The sequence below is a fragment of the Pholis gunnellus genome, assembly GCF_910591455.1.
Source record: "Pholis gunnellus genome assembly, chromosome: 16".
In the NCBI taxonomy this organism is placed as follows: Eukaryota; Metazoa; Chordata; class Actinopteri; order Perciformes; family Pholidae; genus Pholis; species Pholis gunnellus.
This window is the reverse complement of record NC_136543.1, coordinates 11,299,851-11,312,835: the sequence shown is the minus strand read 5'-3', so window position 1 is coordinate 11,312,835 and position 12,985 is coordinate 11,299,851. Positions and strand designations below refer to the sequence as shown.

Genomic DNA, 12,985 nt, shown 5'->3' with positions numbered 1-12,985 from the left:
GGGAGAACCAACAAAAGGCTCAACATCATGTAAAGACAGGCATAGTGTCATTTTAAGGCGGTTTAAAAGCCTTTTATTGACATACTTAAATAGAACAAAATAATGAATTCTTCTCTTTTGTAACTCAAACTGGGAATTCATTGTGTACAGCTAGTTTCTGGATACGGCTCTTAGTCTGAGCTCACTTGTTTGTACATGCACATGTGCACAAGGAATCCAAGAAACTCTACAAGACGACGACTTCCAGTTCTTCTCTGTCACAACGTGAAGTTTCCTACACCGTAGCCGTGGTAGAACAAAGTCATGTGTCGTTTGAAGGGGTCGACAATCACATAGGCAAACGTCTGCTCCTCCTCTCGTCTTTGGGGATAACATGGTCCAGACTCATCCTACAGGGGATTAATAATACATTATATGTGTGTAAATAATGAGGACACTTCAAGTAAGCCTCTTGTGTGTGTGAAGGACAATTACATTTGTGCATTTGTATGCATGCAGGCGGCATTCAACCAGTCACTTACATAGGCACAGACTTTGAGGACTGTGGAGACAACGCTGATCTTCTTAGTCTCTGGATCCTTCTGAACACTGCGTAGTAAAGGGCAGAATTACAATGTTATTATTAGATTGTGACGTGTCTAATAACCGGATCAATAATTGCTAAAGTGTTTGTATTGCTGGACAGAATGGGTTCAAGTGTGGCAGCAAAAGCACGGTCAGATTCGGCCCACCTGATCAGGTCTTTGTAGATTTGCTTCGTGGTGCTGAGGTAAGGCTCGATGGTGTCTTCGTACTGACAGAGCTCTCCCCCGACACACAGGTGCTTGAAGAGGCGAAACAGAAACTCTCCTCGCTCCTCCTTCCCGACCACATAGTGGTGCTCAGAGTCCTCCTCCTGCAACATCTAGGAGAGCAGAGGGAGACTTGGACTGACTCCATGTCAAATAGAGACAGAGACAGACAGACAGACAGACGAGTGGATGAGCAAAGAGAGAGTGACCTGTCTGAGTTCATCATAGTCGGGGTAGACGTCATGAAAGCATTTAACTACATGTCCAGAGGGCCTCACGATCCCACAAGAGTAGATTGGGTCAAACAGCTCCATGGAGACTTTAGTGCACTGCACCGGCTCCACGTCAACAGACACCACGGGCTTGTCTACACAACATATACACACACACACACACACACACACAAACACACGAGTCAAATACATTCAACAGAGATTTGACGGCAAATATTGTCCAGCAGATGAGATCAATTTCCTACTATCAGTAATGAAAGGCTTTCTGGAGGTCATGACATACCAAGAGGCACCCAGGCTCCGGCCTCCATCTTTCTCAGACTGGATACCACGTTGGGATCTCTGAAGAAACTCTGCATAATACAGAGTGACATCAAAAGCATTCAACAATGATTGAACACACGAAGACTCTTTATCGGGACAGACAACCGGTAATTGATTCAACATCAAGTTCCTCATGTAAGAAACGTGGTTAAACATCTTCAATCACAACAGGATTGAGAAAGGTCAGCATCACTGTCAGTCAGTGGTCATACTGTATCATCATGAAGGGTCTTACCAGTGCAAACGTTTCACTGTTGTACGGGTAGAAGCACTGGTCAAAGCTGTAGGACTGAGCTGAAATCCTGCCCAGCATGGACCTGAAATTGCCACACACATCTATTACACGATCATACAGCCAGGAGCCAACAGACCACAGCTACAGCTACTGGACTGACAGAGGAAGCAGAGAACTTGTACAGTTATCATGGATTTTAAAGATAGCTAAAGTCCATACTTTACCATTTCATTAAGAGCTTCAAAACGTCTCGGTCCTGTAGGAAGGACAGCTTCTTGGAGGGAAGATGATTAAAAGAAAACGTTTGCTCAAACGCACACTTTTCTCTTGCCATGTTTTAACTCTGTCTCTTGGTCGTTAAGCCTACAATAAAAGGTCGCAAATACGTGGACAGTTGTAGGCGTTCACGGGCCAATCAGCAGCAGGTGTGCTCACTAACAGCCAATCAGCGTCCTTGTCTGGACGGTTTGCGCCGGGGACACGGGAATGTTGGCGGAGAGGTGGCCTTGCTTCCCCCCCCCCAGCTCAGAAGATTCGTGTACCTGTTGCTTAGACAACGGACGCTTTTGGCCCAAACAGTCAAAGCGCACGTGTCCTCACAGCCACCAGAGAGCGTCCTCGTGCTGCTTTAGAAACTCACTGCTTTTACTAGCTGCGGTGTTTCTGGTTTGTTGGAGGGTTTTTTTTCCTCACTCTTTCCTCTTCTCACGCAGCAGGGATTGTGTCATAATGTGAGTTAGATGTCCTGCTGAGGTGGTGATTAGTTTATATTTAAAGACAAAACCCACCCAGACACAAAGTCACCCTGCTGCCTTATCAGCTGATGAACCACCAGACTTCAATACAGCTTCTTTCCTCTGGCTGTGAGACTCCTTAACTCATCCTCCACCCTCCATATATAATGTAGTGATTGTTTTTGTTGCTGTTTGTTTTCTTTCCTGTCGCAAATTGGGACTACAATCTAAATTCTGTGGTGCAACTAAAAATTAAAAATAAAACCCCTTTGTAACCCCTTGTAATTAGGACAATAAGCTGCTCAGATGATATCACATTTTATTCAAGAAACAACTGTCGACTGGCTTCCTTGTTCTGGATGATGACCATGTGACACAGTCGAAAGCACCAACATGGATGGGAGGGCCAACTATTGTGCTCAGAAAAGTTTGAACAGTTCACAAGACCAAGTGAGTAAGTGGACCATGATTTGAGATTATTTTGTTAAAATAGAATGTAATAATAATAATAATAATAATAATAACTTTATTTATATAGCACCTTTAAAAACAGAGTTCACAAAGTGCTTTGACAGATAAAGCAGCAAAAGCAAGGCAATAACAACAACAACAGAAAGCTCAGTGAGACAGTTGTACAGGCTATTAATGCTTCATTCATTCATGAGCTTATTATTAAGCATTTATATCTTTATCCAATCTATCTCTGTCTCACATTCCTCTCCTTTTTATTCATCAATTCTCAGTCGGTATCCGCTAATGTGCACTTTTTTTAAATCTTAGCCTGAAGTGAAGCACACATTTATCTCCAGGTGTTTTCTTTTTTTTTTACCAACCTTTACATTTGCCTCGAATGACTACATTTTGTTCAATCTCACAAGAACACCTGTGCTTCATGAGCAAAAAGGGCAGTCATAGATTATTGCTTTCTTCCCCCATCACATCCAAAGGGCACTGTGTCTTCTGCAGCCTCTCAGCAGTTCAGGATGATAAGCTGCAAATGCTTCAGTGCTTGTACATCATATATGTGTTTACCCCCCCGACTACTCCTTGTAACTCCCTACAGATTCCTACACATATTATTATTCATCCTGGCTCAAATACTCATTTCATTCCAAACATTCCTGCATGGTGGAGGATGATGGATCCTTTTGATCCACATTCCAGCATAGGAAGCCCAGACCCTGATATTCCCCATGAGGAGGGGCAAGACTATCCGGCGTGGACACCATGAAGTCTGATCATGTAACCATGTCGTGTTGTCTCTTTAAGTGAATTGCCTTTGGTCTTGTCATTTAATTGTTAAAGTTGCAAGTTGTAGATGTTAAAATGTAATACTGTCTCTCTTCTGCCTGACAGGACTCATGAAATGTATTATGATGTAAGACCACTGTTTATTAGCCATATTAGACCATCCTCAAAATACTGATGATAATTGGAGAAATACACTGAATTGTATTTAAATGCTATACTTTCATTATAAAAACAGACAGCCTGGGATAATGTAGTCTGTCTAGACGGTGACAAGCTTAATGCAGAGGATGTATGACGGGCTAAAGATGGAGCCAAATCCAGCTGTCACGAAAGATGGGATTGAAGGGAGAGAAAATTGTGCCAAATTGATGTTTTGATAGCGTACAGCCTGACATAATTGAGTCAAATCATTGAAGCAAAAGTGTTATTCGTCATTGTCTGCAGATGGCTATGTGGTAATTGCACTTGATTCATGCTCATTAGATCTCTCAGGATCAAAACAGAAAAACATGGCAGGCAGGAAGGCGAGGCAGGTGAGCCGATGTAACAGCTGAGGAATGTTTGCTCTCTGTGATCATATGTTTCCATGACAGCGGAAACCTCTTCTTCTATCTCTGCATCACTGCACTCAGACCAGCACGAGAAATGATGTTGACAAATGTCATTATCCATGATCACCCGTGCCTCTGCAGGATGAAGGTGTTTTGTTTTGTTTTTAACGATGAGATAATGGGAAAAAGAAAGAGAAAGATGGAAGAATGTCAAGGTGCTGTGAGTGATAACAACATTTAGGTAAAACAACTCTCAGGTGGAGAGGGCCTGTGGCAGCAGAGCACTCAGTCACACTGGTGTGACTCCAGGTCGGGTAAGTGCTGAATTGATCATGTTTCCAGGCCCAATGTCATTATCTGACCTGGACTGTCAGTGCAGGCTGCGCTTCGTATTCCCAAATGTCACTCAAACAAGTTAGAGGGTTAAGGTGGCTCCAGTTCACAAGATTCCCACCCAGAGGACCGCTTCAAGTCATGTCATCATCTCTACTAACTGTGAGTTCAGTTCAGATTGAGACAATAACGCAAAAGGAGAATAACACTTTACAGAGAGAAATGTGTGAATATTTGACTTAAAAGCAACTACATTTACTCTCATTTCTGTAACAAAGTCGTATTTAAAAAAATATACGGATTTTATTTTGTACTTACACTTGCCGAAAGGGTCTCTGGCTGCCGCGCGATATAACACAAGCATGTTTGTTTCGTTTTACTGGTGCGTGCGCAGAGAAAATGTCATAGTGGCCTACTTTAACGGTTTATTTTACCCCCAAATGTGAGCTTTTCCTAAAACTAACCAAGTCGGTTTGTTGCCTAAACCTAAGGAGATCTCCGGCAGAAAGCCCTGAAGGCAAACTTATCCCGTACGCCTTCATTTAGCAGCCTTGCTGACACCCCGGAAGAGATGCAAGTTAATTGTGTTTGATGGCAGTCATCAGCAGGTGCACTGTGTCTGGCTAATTGGTAAATGCTAAAATGCTCACGGTGGATTTCCTCACTGAAGAACTTAAACCAAAATCCATTTAGTTGTGTCAGGACCTTCTGCTGTTTGTGATGTGACTGCAGAGCGTCAATCATCTCAAACATTAAAACCATTGAACAGAGAGACTGTAGTAGACAGATCACATGCACAATGAAGTTGAACCCAGAGCAGATGGTGGAGGACTCCGCGGTGCACAGGACGCACAGAATGACATGCAGACAGGTGAGTACCGGAAGCGTTGTGTGTGTGATAACTATGCAGTGTGTGTCTGCAGCTGCTGTGGAGGTTATGTGCATCTCTGTATTCTTGCTTTGGTGACGTTTACCTGCCGCGACAGTGTGTGGGCTGGTTTCGTTTTTACCTTACAAGTGTGTGTGTGTGTGTGTGTGTGTGTGTGTGTGTGTGTGTGTGTGTGTGCCCTTGGCTTTCCGTGTTGGGTGGGTCATTAAATTCCCTTCTTATCACTCATGAGAGAGTCATCATGTCAAATCTGATTAGTCACCAACTGTAGCGGTAACAACCACAGAAGCACTTTTCAGTGCTTTGCCAGGTGTTCATATATCTGACTGTGGACAGATTTTGGGACAGTGACAACATTTTACAGGTGCGTATTGAGATCAATATGAAGGCTGAGCCCACGCCCCCTTTGGCTACAGTGGAGTTAGGGTCCAGGTGACGGGTTAATGCGCGATGACTGCAGTGTGATGAGCTACAGGCCTCAGCCGTACCCTTCTCCACTTTACCCCGTGACATGATTTGGCGATGCTGCTGGTGTACAGCGAATTCTATAAAAAGCATCAGACTATGTGGGCCATGCTTGTTCCACCTGTAGTGTTCTGTATTGGTTTAGACATCAGCTCATGTTGGTCCACTATTGACATTTAATGCAATTTATTTTTTAGGCTAAAGGTGTTCTTTAATTTCCCCTTTTAAAAATGTAACTCAGTATTGTTTACTCAGAATACATTTTAACTGACCTACTTTTATCGAAGTACATTTAGTTAATGATACTTTTACCTGAGTAAACAATATTCCATCCATGCTTAAAAGTAGACTGTACAATAATATACACAACGCAACTGTTATTAAGAGAGAAGAACCGAGGGAAAGAGTGGTGCCCGGACTCGTAGAGCAATGGAAAAATCCTGCTGGAGTGTTTAGATAATAAATGTATCCGTATCTGAAACTTTTCCTCGTGATGTCATGAGAGTGAACTTTGCTACTGAGCTCTTTTTATTCTCTTCAGGGTCAGGCGGTGCAGGCTGTGTCCCAGAGGAACTTTGGTTATTCTGTCACTCTGCGCTCAGCCCCTGTGTTTGTATGGCATATTGTGATATTTTAGAGCATGTGATACATTCATTTATGTTTATCTCTGTTAAACAGGTGGGCGTTGTTCCTGTGTTTGCAGTTCTCTTGGTGATGACAACCCTTAGAATCTAAATATTTGCTTTTGCACAATGAGAAAATATCTGAATTTGATCTTGTTTTTTTTGTATGTCCGTCATTCTGTTATTGTTTTGTGTTTGATTCTCTTCTGATACTTCAGCCTATTTTATTGTTAACAATGTTTTTTTTACTGTTTTATTGAACTTTATTATAGGGACAATGTGAAATGTACATACATATTGCAGTAGATGTAGCTAAACGCTAATCTTCACCTGTACTTCCAATAAGAAGCACCAGCAACGTCTTTAATAATCCGGCGCACTGTTAATACCGAGTTTCGTTATGCATTCCTACCTTTTTAGGTAATGCAAAAACGGAGTGTCCGTTAATGTTTGTCCCTTCTGGGCTGCTGTAGAAACATGGCGGTGCAACATGGCGAACTCCGTAGAAGAGGACCCGCTCTTTATTTAGATACAAATGGCTTTTTTTAAGATAAATAAAACACAATGATTCTTAGTTTCAGGTCATTATGCGCTAATGAAAACATAGTTATGCATATTATATTCCATTTCTGCCAATTAATCCCTCTAAATTTTACACATTGTTTCTTTTTTTTTCTCTCAGATTGTTAAATTTGAAGTATTTTTAGTGGGATGAACTTTCACAAGAAAAACGATTTCATAGGAAAACATTAGTTTTTATTGTCCTTACCCTGTAATCATCTAGTGACCCCTCAGATTTATTTTAGGATCTTGTAGAGGGTTCCAAACCCCAGGTTGAGAACCCCTGCTACAGTGTATGCATGTATGTATCCATGCAGATAACATGAGGAATGGTAACGTCAGAAATCAGCGCTACTTTGTTATGTCTTCCTCCGAGCACACTCTCTTCTTTTATTTTGGCTGTGAGATATTGTGGGAATCCGAGAGGAGTCGTGCAGGGACACGCCGAGGAGGAATATGGAGGAGGGGGAGAGACAAGTGGGATGGAGATGAAAGGGGAATGGGCCACAGGTGGAAAGAAAATAGATAAGACCCTCACTGATGTGTCTGTGTTTGATAGCATCTGTCTGGTCTGTGTCACCGCACCATATTGTGCCTCGGGAACCCAATTCTGCTGCCAGCAACTTTACCTAAAATGTATTGATGGATAACATGTGTCATCAGATAGTGATGGTCTCTAAGGGGTCAGTGTGGAGGGTCTTACAGGATTGGTGTTGTGGTTTTACAGACAAAGAGGTTTCAGCTCTTTAAGGGTCAAAGGTCAGGACCATTACGCGTAGTGGCAGATCCATGAGTTTGGACTAAAGCTGTTTATTCTTCATATACATGGTTTCCAAAGGATGTGCTGCTACAAATACAACTAACTCTGAAATAACTCTCATCATCAAATTATGATTAACTCTGAAAACATTGCATGTTTGCTCCCACTTTCCAGTCATCACAAGATGATGTGTTCTGTTCATGAGCACCATGGCTTCTGCTCTAGTCGAAATATACAGTTGGCAAAACGGTGTGTGGATGATAGTGAGTAGGTATAATAAAAAACAGCATAAATAGAAAAACATCTGCAACTCACCTAAACAATAAGTAACCTTATTATTTAACCTTTTCTTTTTTTACATGTTGCACTGTGGAATAAACTCAAACACTGAAATGTTTTGATCCGGTATCCACATACTTTTGGCCATATATTGAATAAAAAATAAATAAATGTCCTTTCATACAAATGAACACATAATTGAGGGAACCACTATGTTTTTACTGGCACTATGTTGTTGCTATTATCTTGAGACCAAACATCCACTGAACACGAGTAAGGTGTTTAAAAGTGCTTACCATGAGACTGTTAATGCTTTCCATTTAAAAACATGTGACTCAACTGCATTTTACATTAAGTGCATTTCACAATAACAACACTTTCCATTTATAGCCCTCTCGACATTTGTGAGACAAACCGAACACTCTGCTTCTCAACACTTCTGTTTAGCCCATTTCTGTCCTGGTCTCTGTGGTAACGGTTCGCGTACGACATGGAACATGCTGCTGGATTTTCCGCAGGCGTCCAGGAATGTAATCTCAAGTCTTTGCCAGCCTGTTGTCGCCTCTGAGGGAGACGACCTCGCTGCTGCGACACTGACTGGTAAACAATGAGGGGCTGTGCTTGTACAGTCCCTGTCTGCTGCCTCGTGCCCTGGACCCGAGGCAGGGCTCTGGAGCAACGAATGCACCCGTAGTCATGAATGCTGTTCGTATGCTTATTTAATGCACTCGCACACACTTCCTGTAACCAAAGAGTCCCATTGTGACTGAGCACAAACCACGGAGGCCAGAGTACATTTTTAAACAACCTGTTGGACTAACAGAGGAGTGGGAGAAAGAAGAGATCAAATTAAAAGAGAATGGATTAAATTGGCCTAAAATAACACTGAGCAAGCCATTTAAAGAAATCTTTATTTTACCAGAATAAACAATCAAATTCTTTTAAACCATGAGATGTTTATTTGGTGTTGAATCTCTTTGGAGATCAGTAGATCGCTTGTGTATCAGTCGTGCACAAAGTTGTCCAGGATAAACGGATGATAAACAGGAGAGGTGTGGAGCGCTGCTGATGCTGACGCCCCCCCGAGGCTCACCGCTGGCCCTCTGATCCCCAGTCTGCTCCAAATATAACAAAAATCATTCCTCCAGGCCAAACCGGCCTCCACGCTGGAAGACATACTCTCAATGAAATCAAGCTGTACACGAGTCACGCTGCAATGAGTCATACTTCTTGGGCTATCGCTTGATGGGGCAGTATTTTCTTAAATAAAGGATAAAGTGACTCAGCACTTTTAGACTCTAGCATGAGATGCAAACTTACATGTGTCAGCATGAATGGTTTTGTGTGAATAGCATTTTGTGTTTCTTTTACTTCATGGTGTGATGTAGGCAACGTAATTGAATATCATGAAATCTAGATATATTATTCCATCATGATATGATTCCATAGAAAGATAGCTAGCTATAGTTAGCATTTTTTATTGTCTCCCAGTCCTAATTAACAGTTAGCAAGCTTGGTTGCTTGGTTGCTAAGTCGTTATTGGGACAATACATTCACAGTTTATGCAAAATTGCTATGAAAATTCCTCATTTTTGGAGCAGATCGTATTCCAAGAGGAGGGTTGATTAAAAGCTACATCACCTTTCGCAACTTTGCTCTCTGTAACCTCAAAGGTCAACACTGTGAAGACGGTTTGCTGTTGGTCAACAACGCAAATTTGCGAGTCAATGTTCACCGTTGTTTAATTTGACACGGTCAAATTTAAGATTTCTTTACCGCCCCCAAATGTGATTGTATTGAATTGATTTTCTGCGCAAACTGTTGCAGTTTTAAACGCGAGGCTGTGCCTTTTTAAAGTGGTCCATAGAACGGTCTGGTGGATGTATTATGCTCCATTAGGAGCGATGAGTACCTTCAGTGAATGGATGGATGGATGGATGAGGGCAGGGTTGACAGGTATTGATTGAACACCACAGCTGGGTCAGTCCCTGTGGAGATGGGGGGATGGATGGATGGAGGTGGGGGGGGGGGGGGGGTTCACCACCTGATGCCTCCTCTTGTCTTTTTGTTTAAAGTGAAGCGATGACATCATAGGCCAGGGAGAGGGTGTGTATTGGGGGGAGAATCTATGAGGTGCTTTTCCTCTCTTCTCCCAGAGGATACACACATCTCAAATCTGGACAGATCCTCATGAAAGTGTTTCCTTCTCTGTCTAATGTAACATTTCCTCCCTTGGACGTCAAAAAGTATCTCTTCCCCCAAATTAGTCTTTCAATTGACTCTTTTTGTTTTTTTTACAGTAGAAGTGGTGATTTCAACAGTTTGTACTTCCATGTAAACACCTCATACATCAGAGCTATATATGCACAGCTGAAATGTACAAAACAATCAAAGAAACAAGCCTCTGCATGCCACATGCAGTAACTCTGGCTTATACTTTATACTCACTGAAACTTAATTTTGCTGACTTGAATGAAGTTCAGAGATTTTCAGCGTTTTAGTTTTTCTTCGGACTTAATGATTCAGAATATGTCACTTCTCAGTCAGCGATGACCAATCTGCAAGTCAGTGGTTTCACAATTGATTTGAATCATTTGAGACAAGACATGTGAGGGTGGCAGAGGTGACAGACTGATCTTTACTGACGCGCTGAGCAATCCATTTCTTCCTCACATGACGGTGAATGTGTTTGACATTGATGGAGACTGTGGAAACTTACGTTCTCTGTGTTTTGTATGCAAAATGATGTGATATAGTTAATAGTAACCATTTAAAAAAAAAAAGAAATTACGTTTATATATTAGTGATTTGTAACAGCGTATTTTGAAGTAATGCTGCTTGGATTACACTTATTAACATAAAAAGGCAACCGTTTTAATAAACATTTGGAAAACATTCAGTGACAAAAGACAACATTCAACTAAAGCATGATTTACATTTGTATGCAATATACAACAATAAAGCAGCAAACAACTACAATCTATGTAAAGATATAGTGATGTAATGCCTGAGCAGAGAATGAAATGAGAGGCCGCTGAAATACTCTCAATCTCGTATTATGCACCTTTAACTTAACCTTAGGCAGAGATCATGGTCTTGGTTAAATATTGAGAAAGCTCAAAAGTGACTTATTAAAGCACAAGCCGCGACATGTTGACTTTATAAACATTTAACCGAAACCCCTTTCGTCCGTAACCAACGTTTTTTTTTTTGCCGAAACATGACCACCCACAGCACTCAGGATGCTTTACGGTGTCAGAGTCATGGCCAGGTGCTTAATCTCCTCAAAATGTATTTAGAAATAAACAAATTAGTAGCACAATAATGTAATTTCCTTCCTTCCTCCGTTATTCCTTTTGTGTTTAACAAAAAAGTTGACGGCGTACGGTACATACAGATATATACGTGTGTGTGCTTAGTTGTTACCATCATCTTGTTTGACCTTTAACTCAGTCAGTCATTTCCAGGAATTGACCAAACTTCCAGCTTAGTTTCAAATCTGCTAACCGCTGCATTATAAGGACTTTCACATCCATGCAGTTATGTTGAAAAAGGTTCTTCCCTTGACCGTCCTTTTCTCGTCTACACTGACTAACGGACAGGTGTTTTGTCTTGGAGATATTCTGAACAAAGGCAAATGTAGATCCACATGCTTTACTCAACATGAGAAGGAACTGGATCCTGAAACTGACCTTGGTGAGAGGATTATAGAGAGAAAGGGGACTAGTATCTCATATTCCACCCCATGATGTTGTTTGGGTTGGGGTTACTTTGTTTAAGCCATGTAGCCTCCAAACAAAAGTACACCGACTGCTCTTGAAAACAAAACTGTCAAGTGCCGTAACTCCAGCTGCAGAAAAGAGAGAACAAACAGTACAATGAAAATTCTGATAGTCTCCCAAATCTCTGTGCTTCTCATCAACACTACCATGTGGGTGTGTTTCCATACACCTGCTGCTAACTGAGTCAGAGAAATCGAGAACGATTGTTGATGCACTCTGTACACGTGTGTGCCGCCAGCACACACATTCTTGGTAACGATCGGCTGCAGTCGTTACGCGTGTTCCTGGAACAGGAAATGCACCAGAGGGCTGCATATGGACATGTGTCCACTCCTCCATGGGGTCAGGAGAGGAGACCTCCACCCTGACGCGGTGCAGCTGGGATCCCCGGCCTTGCTGCGTAGCATCATGGGAGGATTGTGATGCAATGATCGGGAGAAAGAGAGGGATTGTTCCTCACGATGTGTTTGTGTGTGTGTGTGTGTGTGTCGGGCCAACACCATGTGTCTGTCAAGTCCAAACTCAATGTTAGATTATTCTTCCTAAAGTTTCCTTATTAAACACATCTAATGTCCATTAATACAAATGCATCTGTAAGTGCACACAACTTTCTTTTTTAATTGTGAGTGTGTGTGTGTGTTGCCTTTCTCTGTAGTGTCCACCCGCGGAAGGTTCTTTGTGTATGTATAGGCTCCATTGTTGCCATGTGTGTCCTCAGCCTCCGCAGTTCAGTCTATTTTCGGGGAAATGACCTCACTAACAGAAGCACCGCTGATCTGATATCTGGTTCGCTTCATCTGCTGCTGCCCTGAAGAAGGACGAGTCACGGTTAAACATCTGGAGGGCTTGTTAAGGCCTGAGTCATCGCAGGGTGGGTCGGGCCGACGTGTGTACATATCAATTGTAAACCCATACATAAGTCTCACATCACAACGCCTACACATCTTGTGAAACATATTTCTAACAGCCATCCGATGTGATTCACTGTCATTGTCTTCACTGATGAAATGGAAATGAATCACTTATACTCCTTCCTCTGGTGACTTCCTCTTCTGATTCAGGGGTGCTATCTGAGGGTCCTCACACACACGCACGCACACACACACACCTTCTCCTACAGATGGCTACAATCAACCGCTTGTGCAATTACCGTAAATGAAGCATAGCCTTCTAT

At 42.1% G+C, this 12,985-nt stretch overlaps 1 protein-coding gene across 1 annotated transcript; it reads right to left on the bottom strand.

Annotated features, from left to right (window-relative positions):
- Window positions 1-257: 257 nt before the first annotated feature.
- Window positions 258-1,933, bottom strand: cfap300 (cilia and flagella associated protein 300; the record flags this gene model as incomplete). The annotated part of the gene is made up of 7 exons (XM_079176363.1): window positions 1,808-1,933; window positions 1,584-1,665; window positions 1,308-1,377; window positions 1,001-1,158; window positions 732-904; window positions 522-588; window positions 258-389 (listed from the first exon to the last, which is right to left on the bottom strand). Exons 1-7 carry the CDS (start codon window positions 1,915-1,917, stop codon window positions 258-260), a joined length of 792 nt encoding a protein of 263 aa, XP_079032489.1. The 5' UTR covers window positions 1,918-1,933.
- Window positions 1,934-12,985: the final 11,052 nt, after the last annotated feature.